Source organism: Rhamphochromis sp. 'chilingali', assembly GCF_963969265.1.
Source record: "Rhamphochromis sp. 'chilingali' genome assembly, chromosome: 1".
NCBI lineage: Eukaryota > Metazoa > Chordata > Actinopteri > Cichliformes > Cichlidae > Rhamphochromis > Rhamphochromis sp. 'chilingali'.
Genome location: NC_137929.1, coordinates 14,552,845 through 14,572,179, shown reverse-complemented (window position 1 = coordinate 14,572,179; position 19,335 = coordinate 14,552,845). Strand labels below are relative to the sequence as shown.

Genomic DNA, 19,335 nt, shown 5'->3' with positions numbered 1-19,335 from the left:
AAAGTTGATGTGAACTTTTACGTCTTGCATGTTGATTTTGACCCAGGTGTTATCCACATATCTGTGCCTGTGGCTTAGTGCTCTCACTATGAAGGAGCCAAGAGCCCTACTTCCACTCCGTCCATGGCCCTCGTTGTATTTAAAACATGTTGAGGCAGCGGCCTATCAGTGTGCAAGTATCACTGGAGCTGGTTCAGTTTCCTGACAGTCTCCACTGCTGCAGCTGTACACAAGTGAGACCGCATCAAAGGAGGCTGCGGTTTCAATAACTGATTCATCCCTGGAGTATGGAGCTTTTTGAGGCTTGAATGAATTCTTAGTCAATGTTATGTGGCCAAGTAAACAAACCAGATTCCTCAGGAAATTATCGGGTAGAAGGTCTAAACTGAAGAGTGAGAGAAAAAGCAGCCAAAGGAAAAAGATTAAAAAAAGAAAAGAAAAGTTTGACTCCTTGGAAAATGGAAAGAAACGAGGCGAGGCTCACTACTTTTACACTGTATTTGAACTTTTCATCGAACTGCATTAAACAAAGAAACTAATTATTATTGAAATAACAATATCTAAGCAGTCATCAAGGGTCACTACTGGTTTGCCTTCTACAGGCTAATATTTACATCAAGCTTTCTCTTTATTCCTATTGGACGTCTGTCACGTCCTCTTTAGTTTTGTTCTTTATTTTTTCCTTTAAATGTCGACTAATTCCTTGGATTCAATTATTTCATCTTATATATCTGCTTTGTCCTGTTGTATTTACGACGGTTTTTTTCTACCTGGACTGAGGGATGGGGCTAAGTGGGGCTAAACTGATAAAAGCAATTACAAGGTATGTGAGTGTGTCATTAATCTGCATTCTGTTATTTCAGTTCAATCATTGTGAAACGTACTTGTCTGTTGTTTAACAATTCTGTGTATCCATTCTTGTTGTTGCTTCAATAAAAATATCTTTGAGGAAAAAAATGTTACATCGACTGTCCTTTGATTCTTGTTTCTGCCATTTTTCTGCATTTGATTTATTTGACACAAACTGTTGTGTGTGGTGTCTTAAATGTTCACTAGATTGCACTGAGCCAGTGAACCAGAAACAGTGAACGTCATTTATAGTAATGCTCTTTATGTTTGGGACCATCTACATATGTAGTGTGTTATATTACCAGGTTTCCACTGAGGCACGTACATCTGAGATTGTTTACTTAAAGTCATGAGTTTTTATTAAAAAAGGAGTGTGACCGTGGGTACTCACTCTTGTGCACTGGCTTAGGTTCAGTTTGAAATTTGTTTTTCAGTTGCGTGAGAACATGCATGTAGACAGCGTGGGAAGTATGACTGGCAGCTCTGACAGCAATATCAATGAGAGCTTTATCTTCACACTGCGGCCGAGCCCACTCCCACCCTGCAGCAGCTGCGCCTCGTGTCTTCCTCATTTACAAAGCTTGCTCATTGCTGAAGTGCTCTACAACCTTTTTTGCGCCACGGAATATTTCCACGGAGTTGTCGCGGATAAATAAAACAAAATAAAATGATACGACCAAGAGAACAACTGTGGTATTTTGTAAATACAGTATTAAATACGTGGAGGAGCAGCACCTCTAACATGTACAGCAAATCAGTCCCATAACAATGATTAATGCAAGCAGACGTCAGACAAAACCCCCAAAAAGAACCCAAACAAAAGAAAAACATGTAATGGAAGTACATTTTATTTTTTTAACAAAGCATGATGTTGATGCCAAACCATGAGAGCAAAAAAGATGCATACAAACAAAAGTAAAACTGCAAACTAGCTGGAAGATACTTGTGCTGTAAAGAACAACAAAGTCATCAGGTTAACACATTTCACGGAGCTTTGCCTCCTTGCTGGGAGGACACTGGGTCCACCGTAGAAAAGAGTTCTTACACCTGACAGCCAATTATAACCCGGGTATGAAAGTCGGACCAGCCAGAAATGGTCCCGATGGTTAAAAGACTGAACGCCATATTAAACTGCTGTGACACGCGATGTAAAGCATGATGTTTGAGGTAACTAAACCTTGGGAATGTGACTAACGATACATGTTTTGCCAGATTCTGCTCACAGAAGCCAGAGATCAGTGTTAATTTCATTTCAGGTTGGCAAATATTTATGAGGCTTTTGATCCAGAAGCACCGTCTTCATCATCAGGTGGACACGCCACAAAATCAGCCAACATTGACGCCATGGCTTCATCGTCCATCTGAAAGAGAGCGACGTCACACAGTGTAAAGCACAAGTTCATACAGTCAGGTCATCACCCTGACCGAAGAAGCTTTCAATCAGTGGACAAACAGCAGCTACCATCTGCATCTTAACGAGGGATTAAAAGCAATACCTTTTTCTTCTCTGGGCTTTGCCCCACCTCTTCTTTTCCATGTCCTTCCTCCCTCTTCCTCTTCACTCCTTTTCCCTCCTCTCCATTACTCTCCTGCCCTCCCCCTGCTCCCGTCTCCGGCTGCTCTGCTTCCTTTTCAGAGCTCTTCTCAGTGTCTTCTTCCTGTTTCTCTGTCACATTTGGTTCTGTTGCGTTTTCAGAGTCTGCCACTGCTGTCGAGTCTCCTGCTTGAAGAGCTTCGAGCGGTTCGTCCTCACAGCTGGGCAGCTGGTTATCGCTCGCGCTGGCGTCCTCTGCAGGCTCAGCTGCTGATTCCTGCTGATACAGACAGAAAGCTTCAGTTTCCTTGTAATACTCTCTTTATTTATCATATATAGGAGAAAAACACATTTCTAACAGAGACTGTGTAGTAATACTTCATGTGCATTTGTACAAATATATGACTGAGCTGCTGAGATAATCTGGAGCTCAGACTGTGACGATCACATTAGAAAATCAGGCTTTTTGTGAGAAATTCATGTATATTTTGTATATAAGGCCACTGCAGCATAATCAGGGTCACCTGATCCAGCCCCAGCTGTTTACTTTATGAAGGGAAAGTTTGATCTTACCAGTAGAGGGCGTCTGTCTTTCTACTCTGACCTACTTTCTCAACAGGACACTGCTGAAAGCAACAACTTTGTTTCCATGAAGCGTGTCATGGATATCAGTGGCCTTGATTACACTGATAAACCTTTTTATTCTTCATGCTGCACCACCTGCTGTTGCTCTTCATGACATCATTTCCTGTCTCCATTTTTTCCCTCTTTCCTTAAATCTGCTGGTCCCGTGAAAGGCCCACTTACACTCTGAGTTACTTGTACTGCAAAGCCTCATTACATTGTCTAATGCATTCAGCACGCTGAGCTGTGTAACGCTGTCATTCAACAGTATGATTCACAAAGCTGCAGGATCTACCTGTTGACTGGCCGGTTGTTCGGACTCCGCTGCTTGCGGCTCGTCCTCCTTGGCTCCCTGCTCCCACGAACACTCCTCTTTCTGCAGCTCTGCTCCGGCTTGCTCCCTCTCCTCCTCGGCCTCCTCTCGCTCCTCCAACGCTCCTCCGGTGACACACAGGATCTGCGGCATGGTGGGGTCATCCATCCTTTCGTTGTCCTCCTCTTCTACTTCGCCCTCCCGAGCCGCTTCGAGGACTCCGATGCTCTCCACCTCCTGCACCTTCATCGTGTCCTCTCCGAACAGCGCCCTGTTAGTTTGGATCTCCTCTATCCCTCCTTCTGTGCGTTCCTCCACATTAAATGCAGAAATCCGTCCCTCATCCAGCTTCCCCTCCTGAATCCCCGACCCTCCGTTTTTGTCTTCGACTCCCTCCAGAGGCGGTATGTCGCCATCCTCTTCCTCTTCTTCCTCCTCTTCCTCCTCCTCCAAATCTTCACCATCTTCTTCATCCAGCTCCTCATATTCCTCCCCATCAAAAAACTCATCAGCTAACTCACTTACATCCTCCTCTTCGTCCTCCTCATCTATCCCCTCCTCCTCCTCATCCTCCTCCAGCTCTTCATCTTCATCTATGTCCTCATCATCTTCCTCTTCATCATCAGTACTGTTAATATTGATGACAGCAGAATCTTCGCTGCTGGCAGCAGCAGCTGGTTGCTGGTGGAGGTGCCGACCCTGCTGACTTAATTGATTCTGCAGGTGCATCTGGAGCGGTAACCCCATGGGACCAGCCTGGCTTGCCGTCGAGGGCTGCATAAGCATCTGCTGGAGCTGCGGTCTGCCAGGCAATGACTCCCCCAGACCAACAGGTGGAGCTGTAAAGGTGCTGGAGTTCAAAGGTGGAACCAGGGAGACCACCGAGGCACTGGAAGGAGGAAAGGAGTTGATGGAGGTGGTGGAAGCAGTGAGGAGGGGGGAAGAGGCAGCCAGGTCATTGGGCAGAGAGACCCCGTCTATTGTGGCTGCGGCTGCCGTAGTTGGGACCATGGTGACAGATTCTGCACCTGCGAGTGTCACACCAGTGCCACCCGGTGCAGAGGAGGACATGCTCTGTGAGTTTGCTGCTGCGTCGTCCTGCTGAGTCTCCATGTTAAGCATACCCGGAGGAACAATGACCACGCTGTCGTCCGAGTCACTTGCCAGAGAGATCTCGACGTCTTCGGCTTCCTCTTTGTCAAAACGCACAAACACGGGTCTCTGTCCCTCCGGAGGGCCCAGGCCTGCAGGATCAGGCTGGTGGTGCGAATGTGGGGACAGAATCATGTCTCCTGCAGTCGGACCCTGGCCTGGAAGTCCCGGAACCAGAGACAGATGGTTCTCAAAAGAGCTCAGAAGGGAAGCAGGGCCCAGGTTGACAGAGTGACGGGCGGGAAAAGGAGGGCCAGGGGCAGGACCTCCAAGCAGGGTTGGCAAGGTTAATCCAGGGGCAGGTCCCTGGGAAGAGGGGAGGACCGGAGTGGTGGAGGAAGGTTTCATGGTGAGAGGTGGCAAAGGAAGGGCGATGGAGGGAAAGCGGGGATGAAGGATCAAGTTACAGATGGTCAAGGCCTCCGCGCAGAACGAAGACACCTGAGAAAGTGGACGATGGGTTTGATTAAAAGCTGGAAACAGTGAGCAGACAAACACTTCATGTTTTTGCCAAGTCTGAAACTGTTAAGTCAATCTGAGCTTTAACAGAAGACTTGAGGCAGATTGTACATCATTGTCTCCATAATTATTTTATTTCAACTTCACAGCAAGACAAATGTTGATCCTTCCACTCACTACACGTTGCTACATTTTAAAAACCTTTTTGCAGCGCTTCAGGTCCTTAGGGCTTACCTTAACATTCCTGTCGGTGCGCCCGTTACTGAGGATTGACACAGCACAGGTCAGAGGTGGGGGCCAACAGGGTGAGGGGACCAGGACCAGGGCCAGCAATAACCTTCAAATTCATACAAGTGAAACAGCTCCTTCAGTCCAACACGAAGCTAAAGTGAACTTTTGCATCTACAGAACATAGACCAGTTCGGGGCCCACAGTGGTGCTGGTGCTAGGGTGGTGTCAGACTGGGTCCAGTCTGAATAAAGCACTGTGTGGACATTCCTTCAGTCAAAAGTGGAACATTTAAACTCAACCTGAACAAAAAGCAGGAGGAGCACCGTAACACTACTGGAACACTAATGTGTGGCTCATCGCTAACATGAAGATCGTACCTGTACAGTTCTCGTCGAGTCAGAGCACTGCTGTACTGCCCACTCGCGCTCCCTGCAGATTCACATGCATTGCTGCTGCAAGACTGCTGCTGCTGCAGGCGCACACACAGTGGCAGAACCACCTCATGGAGCCGCTTGAAGGAATCGACAGGACACAACAGTGTAATCGTTCGTTATTAAAAACAATAAAATGAAGAGTCTCTCCTGCAATACACCAAAAATGCTAAATGATGGAAAAAACAAACAAAAGCATTTTACTTTACAGCTGCAGATCATCACAAGATGGGAAACGTGTCTTACTACATCATAACTTGTAATCAGTATCCCATTTTAACCCTACGCCACAACCTGACGTGGACCTGCTGAGACATGTAACTACACGTCGACGCTAACCACACCACTTACAGTTACAGCCGAGTAATATTACACTGAAACTGATGCAATTGGATAATAATGGTCCACAAACTGAAGCTAATGATGTGGGAACTGCAGGGTAACAAGAATGCAATAATGTGCTAATTCCTATGTTATTACTACTCTATTACCTGCGCTAGGTTCTGTGTAATAAGCAGGAAAACGGCCTGTTTCTATTTAATAACACATTAATAACCATGTTAATCTTTTAAAACAAACTGCTAGTCAAGTAAAATGATCATGCATAATGTTAATAATTAGTTTAAAACAATAACACACATGAATCCATTAGACTGTACACTGAAAAATTCAGTTTTAAAAGAAGAACAAGGTTTAAACAGATGATGTTCGGCAGCACTTTGAGCAACAATTTCACAGATATGGGCGTTCTCTATTTAAAAAAGTAAACATGCATCACTATAATTTGTGTATAAAGTTACATAATTTCTTTTCTGGCTACAAGAACATATTAGAACACGTTGGGATATTTCATGTGGATCATTAGAAATGCACTGTGGGTGGAGGAAATCGTTGCTTAAAGAACTGCAAACATCACGTCTGCTTAAACACGGATCTTCTTCCAAAGCGGGCGGCTCGGTGCCACTCGCTGCAGCAGAGGCTGATCTGTGGATGGTTGGAGACGCCTGTAGAAAGTGTCTCCCTCTGCTGGGCACTCTTTTGTAGCGCTTATGTTACTTTAAATCACATTTACCTTGTGAATGTCGTCCTTCAGTAGCGTCCCACTGGTCTGTATGATCTGTCTCAGTGCTACAAGGATGACAAAGGTCAGTCTGGTATCAGAATATCATACGTAGTATACCAGTAAACTCCCAATAACATTAAACTTGGTTTGCATCTCACCCCTGACAGCTGCAAGGCAGGTATCTTGATTGGCTAGATGGTCTCCTTTCCTCTGCAGCGATGGCCCGACTGTATCTGCCATCACCAAATGCTTCGTCCTACGAGGGCCGGGCTTTCCTCCAGGAACAACATCAGCCGATAGTCCTGCCCGGAGCTGGAAACAGGACACCCCACGCACAGGAGCAGGAACAGAAGAAAGCTCAGCACATCCCAACAAACCACTGGTTCCCTTTAGTTTCATAAAGGTCAGAGCTTAAAGTAAATTTTTTAGATTTAGTGCTCATGACTAATCTCTTAGTCGACTAACTGTGGGAAAAAATGGACGAGTCTCAGATATCAAGTTAGATTTGATAACCCTTTAGTGGAAAACCTCCAAAACTAATAGCAAAGCATTTTAAACAATTACATTCTTATGTTCTCTGTTTGAAACTTCATGACCACGACTTCAAACTAAAACAGCAAAACAGTGAATCATCCGGCGTTTTTCTTCTGCTTATCTGGAGTCAGGCTTTGGGGCAGCAGCCTCCCTTTTATCACCTCCTCCAGCTCATCTGTTGAAATGCCGAACATTTCCAAGGCCAGCTGATAGATCTGTCGACATTAGCAGTCTCCTTTAGACGTGGAGGAGTAGCGGCTCTACTCTGAGCCCCTCCTGAATGACTCAACTCCTCACCTTATCAGTAAAGGCGAAGCCTCTCTGCGATGTTTTTCTAACAGTGTTAACAAACTATGAGGCCTAGATGATCAGATTTATGGCGTTTCTCAACACTGATGCGCCATCTGGTGGCAGTGCATTGATACAGACTAGTGACGACGACTAGTCCAAATGCATCTTTCCCCTACCTTGACAGACTCTGCTCCTGGTGTGATGTCCCCGAGTAGGTGGTTAAAGAGGAGCTCCGAGTGCCCCGGGCTTCCCTGAAGGATGCTAGAAGACGCTCCGGCAACCTGGACCCACAGCTCCAAGGTTCTGTACACTGACACCCGCACTGCACTGTGGGAAGGAGGAGAGACAAGAGATGAATATACTTGATGACACATTATTAAATCTTCCCCAGTGCAGCAGCTCAGACTGTCCCCAGTTTCCCATAATGTTACTAAAATAAGCTCCTCGATCCCCACACGGTGTTTTCATTTCATCTTCTTTGTGTTGCAACAGATCAGTTAAGACTTTCTTTCTTTTCTCGGGACTAAAAACCTCTAAATGGTCATCATTCACTCCTTTAGACGTCTGCGAGCACACACAGCGTGCTAAGGACGCTTCAGGGCAGCGATGAGAACGGTGATCTTACATCAGCCTCTCTGAGGAAACCTTTGTAAAGATTTTGTTACTTCCAGTTGTTACAGTACTTGGTGGTTGTCTTGGCAACCACTGACTCTGCTCCACAGGCTCTCAAGGGCAACTGTAGGTTGTAGCTACACACACGCTGCACACACAGAATGAAATATGATGCACTAGCTGATATTAGGTGTGTACGAGGTTTCCAACTGCAGGCTGAACTTCAGTCAATACTCCAAACAGCAGCTGTGCGAGGCTGTGAGTCACCTGTAGGCCCTCTGCTGTCCCACACTGGTCTCAGGTAGGGGGGTCCAAGCAGAGAGTGTTTGAGAAAACAGCCTCTGTATTACTGCAGCGTACTGAACCATGCCGACCCGTACTCTGTAACACAGCACAAATCCAAGAGTCAGGCTTGCAGGAAATCAAAATGTGGCCTCCTGCGTGTGTGCGAGTACTCACACAGTGATCACACTTGACAGGACTTCCAGGGTGATGCTGTGTATGATGGGGAGGACCAGCAGCCTCACACTTCCATCTCCTGTTAAATTCTGACACACAAAGTCAAACGTGCATTAAGATCAGTACTGCTTTTGACACGGTCTCTGTTCAATAAGTGTTATTGTGTGTGTGCTCACTATGCTCTTGGAGCTGACAGCAAGGGCTCGGCACACCAAGTTGAGCATTGGCCTGACGGGCAAGCGCACAGCTGAGGCGGGATCTACTCTGATGGAAGGAAACGACAAAGGAATGCAACGAGTACCAGAAACAATGAAAGCCTTTACTGCTCGTACAGGTTTTTATTAAACAAAGGGGCCTTTGAGTGTATTTGTGTAAATGTTACAACTATGCTAAAAAGCTGAGGTAAAGAAATAAGATATACAACTGATTCAATTTGGTGTTTTCCAGATGTTTTCTGTATCCCAGTTATCCTAATACCAGCTTGGTCAATAATGCTCATTCCAGTTAGTTCAGAAGTCTGATGTCAGAGCTCTGACACGACTTCACTCCTAAACTGAGCACGTCGCAGTAGTAAAGTCTAAAGATTGCTTTGCTTCTTAGTAATGCAAAGCATCTGTGCATCACTATCGATACAGAAAATGCCCCACCCACAGCTGCAGCATGTTCATGCAGACAGCCTGACCACAGATTGGTTTAATAGGGTCACAGATACACGACAGTGGCAGCACAGATTAAAGGTTGTGCAGGAGGGTCAAATCCAAGTTGAGTCATTCCACATGAAACCTCTGAGTGGGAAAGGTGTGTGTGCTTGTCTGCATGTGTTGTACCTAAGTGTGTGTTTGAGTGCGAGGCACACAGCAGTGTATCTGTGCTGGAGCTGCAGGAGCAGCAGGGGATCTGTTGGGTCCAGGTGAGGAAAGGCCAGCTCCATCCCGGGACCTTGATACTGCATCGCTCCATCTGTGACCGCAAGAAGCAGTCGAGTGTGAGTAACCTCGGTAACAGTAAACGGATACAGTCACACCATCACGTCAGCACCTCCAACACTGACAGCTGTTCACTGACTGATTTACTTGGTAGAAATGCATTTTATCTAGAAAAGTGAGGAGTGTGGAGGAGTGATACACAGTGTTTGGGGGCCACAGTGTTTGGGGCCACAGTGACGCGCTGTAAGACAAAAGAACATAACTGCACCATTTTAAACAAAACGTGTGGCCAGCAGGAGAAGTTTGCTTTGACATTATCGAGTTAATCAAGGTGCGTCGACACGACAACGTCAAGGACTGTGGACGACGAAAACAGGACTTTAACCCAAGATTCAATCAAAACTTCTGTTTTTGTTACGTTTTAGTTTTAGGCTTTAATACCACATGTAGGTCTGCAGCTCGAATAAGAAATACTTTTGTCTTATTAATAAGAAATGATAAAGAATTCAAAGAGAAACAACAAAGTTCTTTCACTGCTCAATGTTTGAATCTGTCACAAAACCAAAACTGAACCATCGGATTGTGTTTCTACATGAAATGACTGAGTGTGTCTGTGCTTTGATGCCGTTTCTATGGCGATTAAAAAACATGTTATAATTAATATTAATCATAATTCAGGGTCCAGAGTTCCACTGGCCCACATACACTTTACTGGCTTATGAAAAAGCTTTTATTTTTACAGTTTTAAATAGCGATTCATTGTAATTAACACAATGTTTCATATTAGTTGGATGGAAAGAGACAGATTTGAAGAATTTCTTGTTGTCATTGTTTGTTAACTGACATGGAGACAAACACACACAGAAGCCAAATGTCACCACTGCTCACAAAGAAAACAACACACCTGTTTCTGAACCTTGGTAGAGCTGAGCCAGCAGGCCATTGGCAGAGGCCAGTAGGCAGTGAATCTGATTGGTCCAGCCCTCAGCTCTGCCAGCCCCGACCCCTCTGTCCAGCACGCCGCCCAGGCAGGGCAGACGACCGTAGCACTGACAGGCCATCTGACAGAGTAACAGCAAAACAAACGTTCAAACAAATCTTCAAATAATGATAATAATCTTTAAAAAAAAAAGACTTGGTGCTTGTTTTGTCAAACCTCTTGTGTTTTCCTGTCTGTGCTGTCCATCTTGGAAAGGAAGTACGCTGCCAGCTTGTCCTTAAAAACAACAACAAACAGGTGCAGGTTTGACACAGCTGGGTTCTAAACAGAGGCAGCAAGCAGAATACAGAGTACAGCACAGAATACTGCTAAAGGAATACTGTAGCAACATTAACCTATATACTGGTGTAAAAAATTCCAAGTATAAATTGAATGTTTTTATTTATTTTGCTGACAATGACCGAATTTCCCAGAGGAACCCACCCGAGGGATTAATAAAGTTTTATCTTATCTTAATCTGTCAGAAGTGTGCGACAGCAATGACTAATAAATAATAGATAATAGATATTATTATTACTGTTGTTAGGAAGAAGAAGAGATATTTAATAGCACCACGATAACAGTCCAAACAGTCTCAGGAAGGAGTGTCTCACCCTCAAGGATCCACACGCTCTCGGATAGTAGGTCATACAGGCCGTCATTCCCTCCATGGCTGCCAGCTCACACTAACATCAAACAGGAACATAAACCGTTTTAAGGCTAGTTAGAAGATCGATATCTGAGCTGAAGCTAACTGAATAATAACAGATGCAATTATACATAAAGTGTTACATTGTAACTAAACACAACTTTCAATTCAGGGTTCAGGGTTGTGGGGCGGTGTCAGAGGCAGGGTCGCCAGTCTGTGGCAGGGCTAACACTCACATTCTGTGGCACTAACTGCGTGTCTAAGTACCTGGATACACACTCCACCAGAGGGGCTGCGGAGCCCTCCTGGTGGGCCCTTCCACTCACCGCCTTGTCACCTCACCTCTGACTTGAGACCCAGCAGGGATGTGAGGATGCCCAGGATGGAGTTGAGGCCAACCTCTCTGGCCAGCTCTGCTAGCTGAGACGAGTATTGCAGCAAGTCCTTCAGAATGTTCACTGCTAGCTGCACAGTCTCAACTGGAGCCTGAGACTAGTGAAGAACAAAAACACAGAAAGTATTTTTAATTTTAAAAATGAAACGGTAACCTTTAATTTTTAGACCTTAAGATAAAATGGAGAAAAATAGCAATATTGTAATGATAACAGCCGACACGTGACTTTACCTGTATGACCTGCTGCAGGGAGCGCAGCCACGACAGGCAGTGCTGCTGGAATAGATCGCTGGAACTGTCTTTAACCAGCATGGAGAGCAGGCAGAGCCCCTCGAACCTGCTCACACAGAATCATGTTAGAAACATACAGTATCAAAGTGAATCTGTTTCGACTGTGTGAAATTATATTCACATTCATAACATTGTATCAACAGGAGATGTTGATCTAAAGGTGAGTAGATGAGGGCTTAAGAACAAAATGCTACTGATTCGCATGGAGACTCATCAATGTGTTAGAATGAACCGAGGTTAATAAAACACACGTCATATCCTGTAGCACAGATGATCATTTGTAAAAGCACAAAGTACGCAGCGTAAACAGAAGTGGTCCTAGCACTGAACCCTGGGGAACTCCATAATTATCCTCAGTGTGTGAAGAGGACTCTCCATTCACAAAAACCAGAAGTCTATTAGACAGTCATGATTCAAATCCCTGCAGCGCAGTGTCTTTAAGCATGACTCTGATGGTCGACAGTATCGAGGAGGACAAGCACAGAGATGAGTCCACTGTCAGAGGCCATAAGATCATTTGTAACCTTCACTAAAGCTGTTTCTGTGCTGTGATGAAAACCTGGGGTTGTTCTTACTCCATTAATAAGTGATCAACAGTGAGACGTTCTAGCTTTATGGATGTTTTTGTTTAAGAGAGCAGCAAACTGGCTTTTCAGGCTAAATGCTGAGTTTCACAGCTGGGGTGGACGAGGATTAGTGTTTCTGAGTCTTTGGTTGATTGATAAGCTGAAGTAGGAGCTGCCACACCCCCTCCTTGGCCTGCACTTCGAGGATTCTGGTAGTTCGAGTGACTCGGGGATGTTGATTCATTTAAACTAACACAATCATCCTGCTGTAACCAGGTTTCTGTAAGGCAGACTAAATAGATTTGTTTGTCATGTAATAACAGGAACTAAGAAGACAGAGGGCGAATGTTTAATAATCCACACTTCACGGTTTCACTTTACGGCACAGTTGTGGATACTTTTGTTTCTTTTCTTTAAATCATTTTTTGCTGATTGTTTGTTGTTTTAGGAAACACAGAGGATGGGGATGGGGTTTGGGGGGTAGCAGGAGGAGAGGAGCTGCAGAGAGGCGTGTAAGACTGCACGCCTTCTTCCTGGTCCCAACTCTGGATAGTCATATTTTGGGGGGTTTAATAAATTTGGAAGATTTCTAGAAATGAGAGCTGCTCCATTCAAAGTGGGATGGACACCGTGTTCTCCTAACAAGTCCAGGTTTTCCCCTGAACGTTTCCCCTTATCCATAAAGTCCACATGACTTTTGGACACCAGTCAGACAGCCAGCAAATTTAAGGACAAATGCGGCTACACACCTCCCCTGGTCCAGGACAGTGCTCAGGTGCTGGTATACATCTTAAAACATTAAAAACTGTAGTATGATCAGCCTATGACAACAGCTGATTGAGGTAGTCCTTTCTCACCTGGTCTTGCTCGAGCCCAGTTTGGCATTGCTAAAACCCACGAGACCACCAACGGCGCACGCGCTCTGCAAAGACAAGACAGTTTTAGAGAACAGTGAGATCAAAACGTTTAAGAAACGCGGAACCAGCTCGGCTCCTGCTGCACATGGTCCTGCCATACTTCCAGATGTCAGCCACTGTACAACAAAGCCTCTCGCGGCTGCCGCACAGCGAGAGCAGGCTAACGCTGAAGCAGCTTCCAGCCGCGGAGCTCGCTCGGGCCGGGCCCTACCTGTGTCTGGAACACGCCGTGCTCCCTGTAGCCTGCTAGCAGAGCGGGTAGATGCTCCGGACGCTGCTCTTTCAGAACAGACACCAAACCCTCAGTTAGTCGCATAGCAGATGGGCCATGCAGCCAAGCCGATGTAGCCATCTTTCCTCTCCGCCAAGCGAACGTCACTACTGTGCGACTCTGATGCCGTCATATTTCAGTGACGTCAGTTTTTAGCTCTTTGTTGTTACCCTGCCCTCAACCATAACGCGTTAAAGTTGCAGGGACTGCAGTAGTTGTACGTTTTCTTCCGTTTAAACTCGATTAAGTGGCTTTGGTCACACCTTGGATCACTGTGCTGAGCTGGTCCTCGGAGAGCGGCTGCTTCCCGCCTGCTGATGGCTAATGACAGGCTCAGGGCGCTGGAGGATGTGGAGAAGGAGATAGCGATGGTGCTGCAGTGTGCCGGTGAGACAGTGTCTTCTTGCGGCTGTTAATCAAACCGTGCATCGTTGATTACTTTTGCCTGATTTTCTGATGCTCTTCATCCGACAGTAGGACAAGTACCCGAGAGATCCCGTAAATTCCACCTAGCTGTTTCCAACAGATCGCTGCCTGATCATTATTCTCTGTAAAGATTTGGTTTTTATCACAGAGGGGAAAATGTATTCCTCAGCAAAAGTCTGAACTCAGCCCCTCGTTTCGCTCGCAGTTTCCAGGCTTTCTGAAAGTTTTTCCTTCGACATTTGAGAATTTTTCACTCAGTTTCAAATTACTCCTCAGACCTGTTACATTTAAAATGGTTTTGGCTTAATAAGCCATACACATACCAGGAAACCTAGCAAAGAACCAATTTTCAGTATCCTTAGACACAAAACAAACAACACAATTTGTTTCCATTTGTTTGGCTGACTCTACAACAACGACCAGTCCTCAGCATAGCACAGTCCTTTACTAAAACAAAGAATCAAGTTTTAAATTTACTCTCTGTCTTTGTGTCTAATCAAGTCTTTTTAAGTCACGTTTCTATGTTTATGCTTGACCTTGCAGGTAACATTGTTCTTGAACTCTCCAAAGATAAACACAATGCCAGCTTCATGGACAGACAGCTCATCCAGTTCCAGAACTCAGTCAGCCGAGTGGAGAACGAACTAAGTGGCCAGATCCGCTACCTTACACAGGTTCAATCCACAGCTGCAGACTTGTTTCAGAAACGGTTTCACCTCAACTAGAAATGGCAAATTTCTCCCACCTGTTAAATCCAGAATTGAATTTAAAGTCTTCATTTACAAGGTCTCAAAATATCAGGCTTCATCATATCTTCAAGATTTGATAGTATCCTAACAAAGTTAGGATACTATGAATTAGGATAATAACCTGAGATGCAGGCTTACTTGTGGTTCCTGGAGCTCCTGATAGTAGAATGGGAGGCAGAGCCCTTAGCGGTCTGCTCCAGCTCTCAGTTTGGGTTCAGAAGACAGAGACCCACTCTACTTTTAAGATCAGGCTTAACACTTTCCTTTTTAATAAGTTTCAGTTTATAGATGGGCTGGATCATGTGACCCTGAATTCAGTTCAGTTTATTTATATAGCACCAAATCACATCAACAGTCGTGTGCTTTCTGTTTAAAGGTAAAAACTCTACAGTATGTTAAGGTTAAAGTGCTCGGGGTCGTCGTTGGAGTTTATACTACTGTAAAACTGAAGAGAAAATGTTTTTAATTAAGAGTTAAAGTCATAAATCTAATAGACAGATGAGGTTCACAAATACAAACTGATGCAGTTTTTCTTTTAATTATTAATATTTGTTTTTATAAATGAAGAACTTACCTCCATGATAGAAATATTGTGAGCAACAGATTCGAGTTTGTTTCTCCTTTTTCTTTCTCCAGGTAGCGACTGGTCAGCCACATGAAGGTTCTACCTATTCAGCCAGGAAGGACTGTCAGATGGCACTGAACCGAGCCGAGTATGCCAAGGTCAAACTGGGAGAACTGGGACGCACCTGTGAAGTCATGCTGGAGCAGCAGCAGCAGACATGAGAGTCAGCCGGTTGCTGGGATTGAGATCAATGTGCTTGGACTGGCACAGCACTTTCAGATACCTAATGCAACGGCACTTCTCTGTATTCCCCACGTGTGTCACAGCCCTTCTCACTTTTATTAAAATGCTGACGTGTCTCAACAAATGTAAACAAAAACTCAAGGAAAGAAAAAAGTGTTTTTGTACTGGGGCCTGTGTGTGTTGTGTTTCTGATTTTGTAATCAGTTTAAGGAGCAGGTCATATGTAGAAACTGTCGATACTTTTAATAAAACAACGAATCATCTTTGGGGGAAAAACCTTTGTTGTGGTTGTGATAGAGAACCTCATACATTAATCTGTGGCTCCTCCAGTCTTTGAGAAAGATGCCAAACAGTGTCCCCATGAGTGTGGTCAGTAATGTGCTCTGTGCATAGTTCTTATTTTACTGTTTTTGTTTAGCTTTTGCTTTCATTGCCTTTTTGTCCAACAAACTCAGTGATTTTGAGTTTTTTGAGATTCATCCATCCATTTGCTTCCGCATCTCCTTTTCAGGGTCGCGGGGGGTGCTGGATCCTATCCCAGCTGTCATAGGGCGAGAGGCGGGGTACACCCTGGACAGGTCGCCAGTCTGTCGCAGGGCCAACACACAGGGACAGACAACCATTCACGCTCACATTCACATTCACACCTAGTGGCAATTTGGATTATCCAATTAACCTATCCCCACAAGCTGCATGTCTTTGGACGGTGGGAGGAAGCTGGAGTACCCGGAGGGAACCCACGCAAACACGGGGAGAACATGCAAACTCCACACAGAAAGACCCCGGCCTGATGGTGGAATTGAACTCAGGACCTTCTTGCTGTGCCACCGTGCTGCCTAGTTTTTTGGTATTACTTAATTTAATTTAATTAAGTTGAGTTGAGTTGCTGCCCCAAGTGGAGGAGTTTAGGTATCTCTGGGCTTCAAGTGAAGGGAGAGGGGAGCAAGCGTTTGATAGATGAATTGGCTGCAGTGATGAAGAGAGAACTGAACGTAAAAGCGAAGCTCTGGATTTACCAGTCACTCTATGTCCTTACTCTCACCTACGATCACTACCCAGAGTTTGTGACTAAAAGAACAACACTGCAGGTACAATCATCAGAAATGGGCCTTCTTCGAAGGGTGGCTGGCCTCTCCCTTAGAAATAGGGTGAGGAGTTCACCCATTCGGGAGGGGCTCAAAGTATAGACTCGAGTGGAGGAGTGGAGAGCCAGTGGAGTTAGTTCAGGCATTTCGCAAGGATACCTCCTGGGTGTCTCCTGGGCGAGTTGTCTGGACCTATCAAAGTAACCAACACAGGGGCCAGAACTTGACAGCAATAAACCCCACCCTCACTTAGCACAAAATAAAAAAATAACATGAATAGTAAGCACACCGACTAAACGTGCTCTGTTGGAACCGTGTATGCGATCGTGGAGTTTTTCGATAAAATAATAGTAAAACCTATTCATAACCCTTGTTCAGTGTACTTGCGCTAATGACGAGATAAACTAATGCAACATCTCTCTAATGAGAGGACTTTTGTTTTAAAAGCAACCGGAAGTGGCGCAGAGTGGGTGTGTCTCAGCTAGCCGTGGGGAACGCCCTGGATGCGGCTTTCGGACACGCTGAGTGCCAACACGCCCGCTGATCGCTCGTTGTTTCTGCACCTCGTCTCGGCTCGTGTGGACTCGTAGCCATGGCTCACCGCTCTCTGTGCGCTCTGTGTGTGCTGCTGCCGCTGCTGCTGCCGCTCCAAGGTAAGCTTTGTCCCGCACACCTCACCCCGCCGGCTCTCCCTTTGTGCCACACTTCGGTTTAAGGCCGAATAACGGTCCGTCGGCCTGAAACGTGTCGTACGGTTTTCAGCCTCTACAAAGCTTTACTGCTTATAGCTCAGCAGCTGGAGTGACTTGCTTTGGTCCCTGTAGTTCTGCATGCAGATCCACGGAAAAGATCAAAGAGACAACACCCCGTCACCTCTGTGCGTCGCAGCTGCACGTGCACTACTGGAAATGGTTCTCGTGCTCGGTGATGGAGGATGATGTGACCGGTTTTCAGGTGAAGGCGAATCACTGAAAACCCGATTTAATTTAGTCATGAGTTGATTTGTTGTATGAAAACCGGAAGATTTAAATGAGCAAAATGTGACTGAATGGTAGAGTGAAGAATGTATGGCACACGCTTTAATCATGATGTTGTTTAATAATGGGTAAGTTAAGGTCAGTAGTTAGCTGTGGTTGTAAACGTTGTAGTGTAAGTGAGGTTTGGATAATGGAAATGTTGTATACCCCAAACCTACATTTTAAGTCCACGCACACCAGTGTTTGTTCACTGGAACCAGCTGAAATTTGAGTTACTGTATTTAGGATTAGTTGCATGAAGCTGAACAAGGTCAATAACTTTAGACTAATGTCACATGTTAGCTTCTCTTATAGGACATGTAGGAAAGATGAAGTTTTACAGCAGATTTTCTGGAGCTTCTTATCTGCAGCTGCAGCTTCCATCATCATCAACTAATATACCCTGTGTGTGTGTGTGTGTGTGTGTGTGTGTATATACACACACACACACACACACACACACACACACACACACACACACACACACACACACATATATTGCACAGTAGAGAAATATAAAACGTTTCTCGACTCGTGCTAATTTATTTGGATTGGCAGACAGAGCAGACAAAGATGACCGCACCACAGTGAGCTCACAGATGACCTGGCAACACCTGTGATAAAATTCTTGTCATTCTTCAGTATTTGTTGTCGGACTCTTTTCTGTGGCAGGAATTTCACAGCGTGTGTGGCACAAAGCAAAATGGCAGACAATGGGAGGGAATGGAGGGATGACACTATCCTGAAAACTACCCGGGCTCGGATGGATGATGGGCACAGGAAGCCTTAACCGCGGCCCAGTTTCCTTTAATGTTTTTGATCAGTGCATTTACGCTAATAAACTTTAAACCAGTACATCAACTGGTGCTATAGGAGGCAGACGGCCTGGTGCAGTGAAAACAACGTGCAGCTTATTGCTGCCAAACACAGGTGCTGGTCATAGAATTAGAATATCATCAGAAAGTTGATGTATGTCACCAATTCCATTCAAAAAGGGAAAGTTGTATAATGTTTACATTCAGTCCATACAGACTGTTTATGTCTTTTGATTCTGATGATTGTATCGGACAACTAATGGAAACGATGTCAGGGTTCTAGCTTTGGATTGTCATCTATGCTTAGAAACAAATAATCATATAATCTTAGAGGTATATAATCATGATAGGATGTCTGCTCCGGTGTGATGAGAGCCCAGGATGCTCTGATTGTGGCCTTCAGCTCTTCTTCATTGTTAGCTCTGGCATATTACATCTTCCTCTTCACTATGGGCTTAAGGTCAGGCGAGTTTAGTGGCCAATTAAGATCAAGGTCCTTAACCTCCTGGGACCTGGCGTCCACATATGTGGACATCACATTTTGGTTATTTAGACCAAAATACTCAGTTGTGCTCTACGAGGGCCTGATGTCCACTGACGAGGACATTAAACTGTTCTATCAAAATTTTAAACAAATGTCCTCACATGTGGCTCTGACTTTTCATAAAAACAAAAATAAAGTAAAAAAAATAAATAAATCTGGTAATTCTTTGTTTTTACATTCATCGGGCCCCAATCAGCCCAAACATCAAAGAGAAATCAAAAATGCTGCTGTGGAAGAGCTCGGGTCTTAGGAGGTTAAACCGGGTGCTGGTAGCGTTGGCACTGTGTGCAGGTGCCAAGTCCTGAAATCTGCAGTTCCATAAAGTAGGTCGGCAGCAGGAAGCAGGT

The 19,335-nt window shown here is 45.1% G+C and overlaps 4 protein-coding genes across 7 annotated transcripts in view; 3 read left to right on the top strand and 1 right to left on the bottom strand.

Moving 5' to 3' along the window:
- LOC308407496 (protein NLRC3-like) overlaps window positions 1–19,335 on the top strand; it is a gene marked incomplete at its 3' end in the record, with an annotated part of 496,743 nt that overhangs the window by 141,727 nt on the left and 335,681 nt on the right. The window lies entirely within an intron of this gene.
- Window positions 1,682–13,629, bottom strand: pelp1 (proline, glutamate and leucine rich protein 1). Of its 2 annotated transcripts, none has more exons than XM_080877871.1 (19): window positions 13,486–13,629; window positions 13,215–13,279; window positions 11,732–11,837; window positions 11,449–11,598; window positions 11,072–11,143; window positions 10,635–10,694; window positions 10,383–10,539; window positions 9,380–9,512; window positions 8,729–8,816; window positions 8,553–8,641; window positions 8,361–8,474; window positions 7,658–7,808; window positions 6,815–6,968; window positions 6,666–6,721; window positions 5,540–5,673; window positions 5,166–5,268; window positions 3,303–4,913; window positions 2,346–2,663; window positions 1,682–2,210 (listed from the first exon to the last, which is right to left on the bottom strand). In XM_080877871.1, exons 1-19 carry the CDS (start codon window positions 13,624–13,626, stop codon window positions 2,118–2,120), a joined length of 3,795 nt encoding a protein of 1,264 aa, XP_080733997.1. In that variant the 5' UTR covers window positions 13,627–13,629; the 3' UTR covers window positions 1,682–2,117. The 2 variants fall into 2 exon arrangements, with proteins under 2 accessions (XP_080733997.1, XP_080733998.1); XM_080877872.1 differs by having other exon boundaries at window positions 2,346–2,660.
- Window positions 13,795–15,791, top strand: med11 (mediator complex subunit 11). The gene is made up of 3 exons (XM_080878835.1): window positions 13,795–13,932; window positions 14,515–14,645; window positions 15,357–15,791. The coding sequence occupies exons 1-3, from the start codon at window positions 13,863–13,865 to the stop codon at window positions 15,504–15,506; spliced, it is 351 nt and encodes a 116-aa protein (XP_080734961.1). The 5' UTR covers window positions 13,795–13,862; the 3' UTR covers window positions 15,507–15,791.
- Window positions 16,925–19,335, top strand: part of LOC308394335 (CD99 antigen-like protein 2) — a 20,973-nt gene continuing 18,562 nt past the window's right edge. For 2 of the 3 annotated variants that reach the window (XM_080878591.1, XM_080878592.1), the window contains exon 1: window positions 16,925–17,266. In XM_080878591.1, the coding sequence (XP_080734717.1) occupies window positions 17,206–17,266 (61 nt within the window). In that variant the 5' untranslated portion in view covers window positions 16,925–17,205. The remainder of the gene's footprint in view (window positions 17,267–19,335) is intronic. The other variant, XM_080878590.1, reaches the window with a different exon arrangement.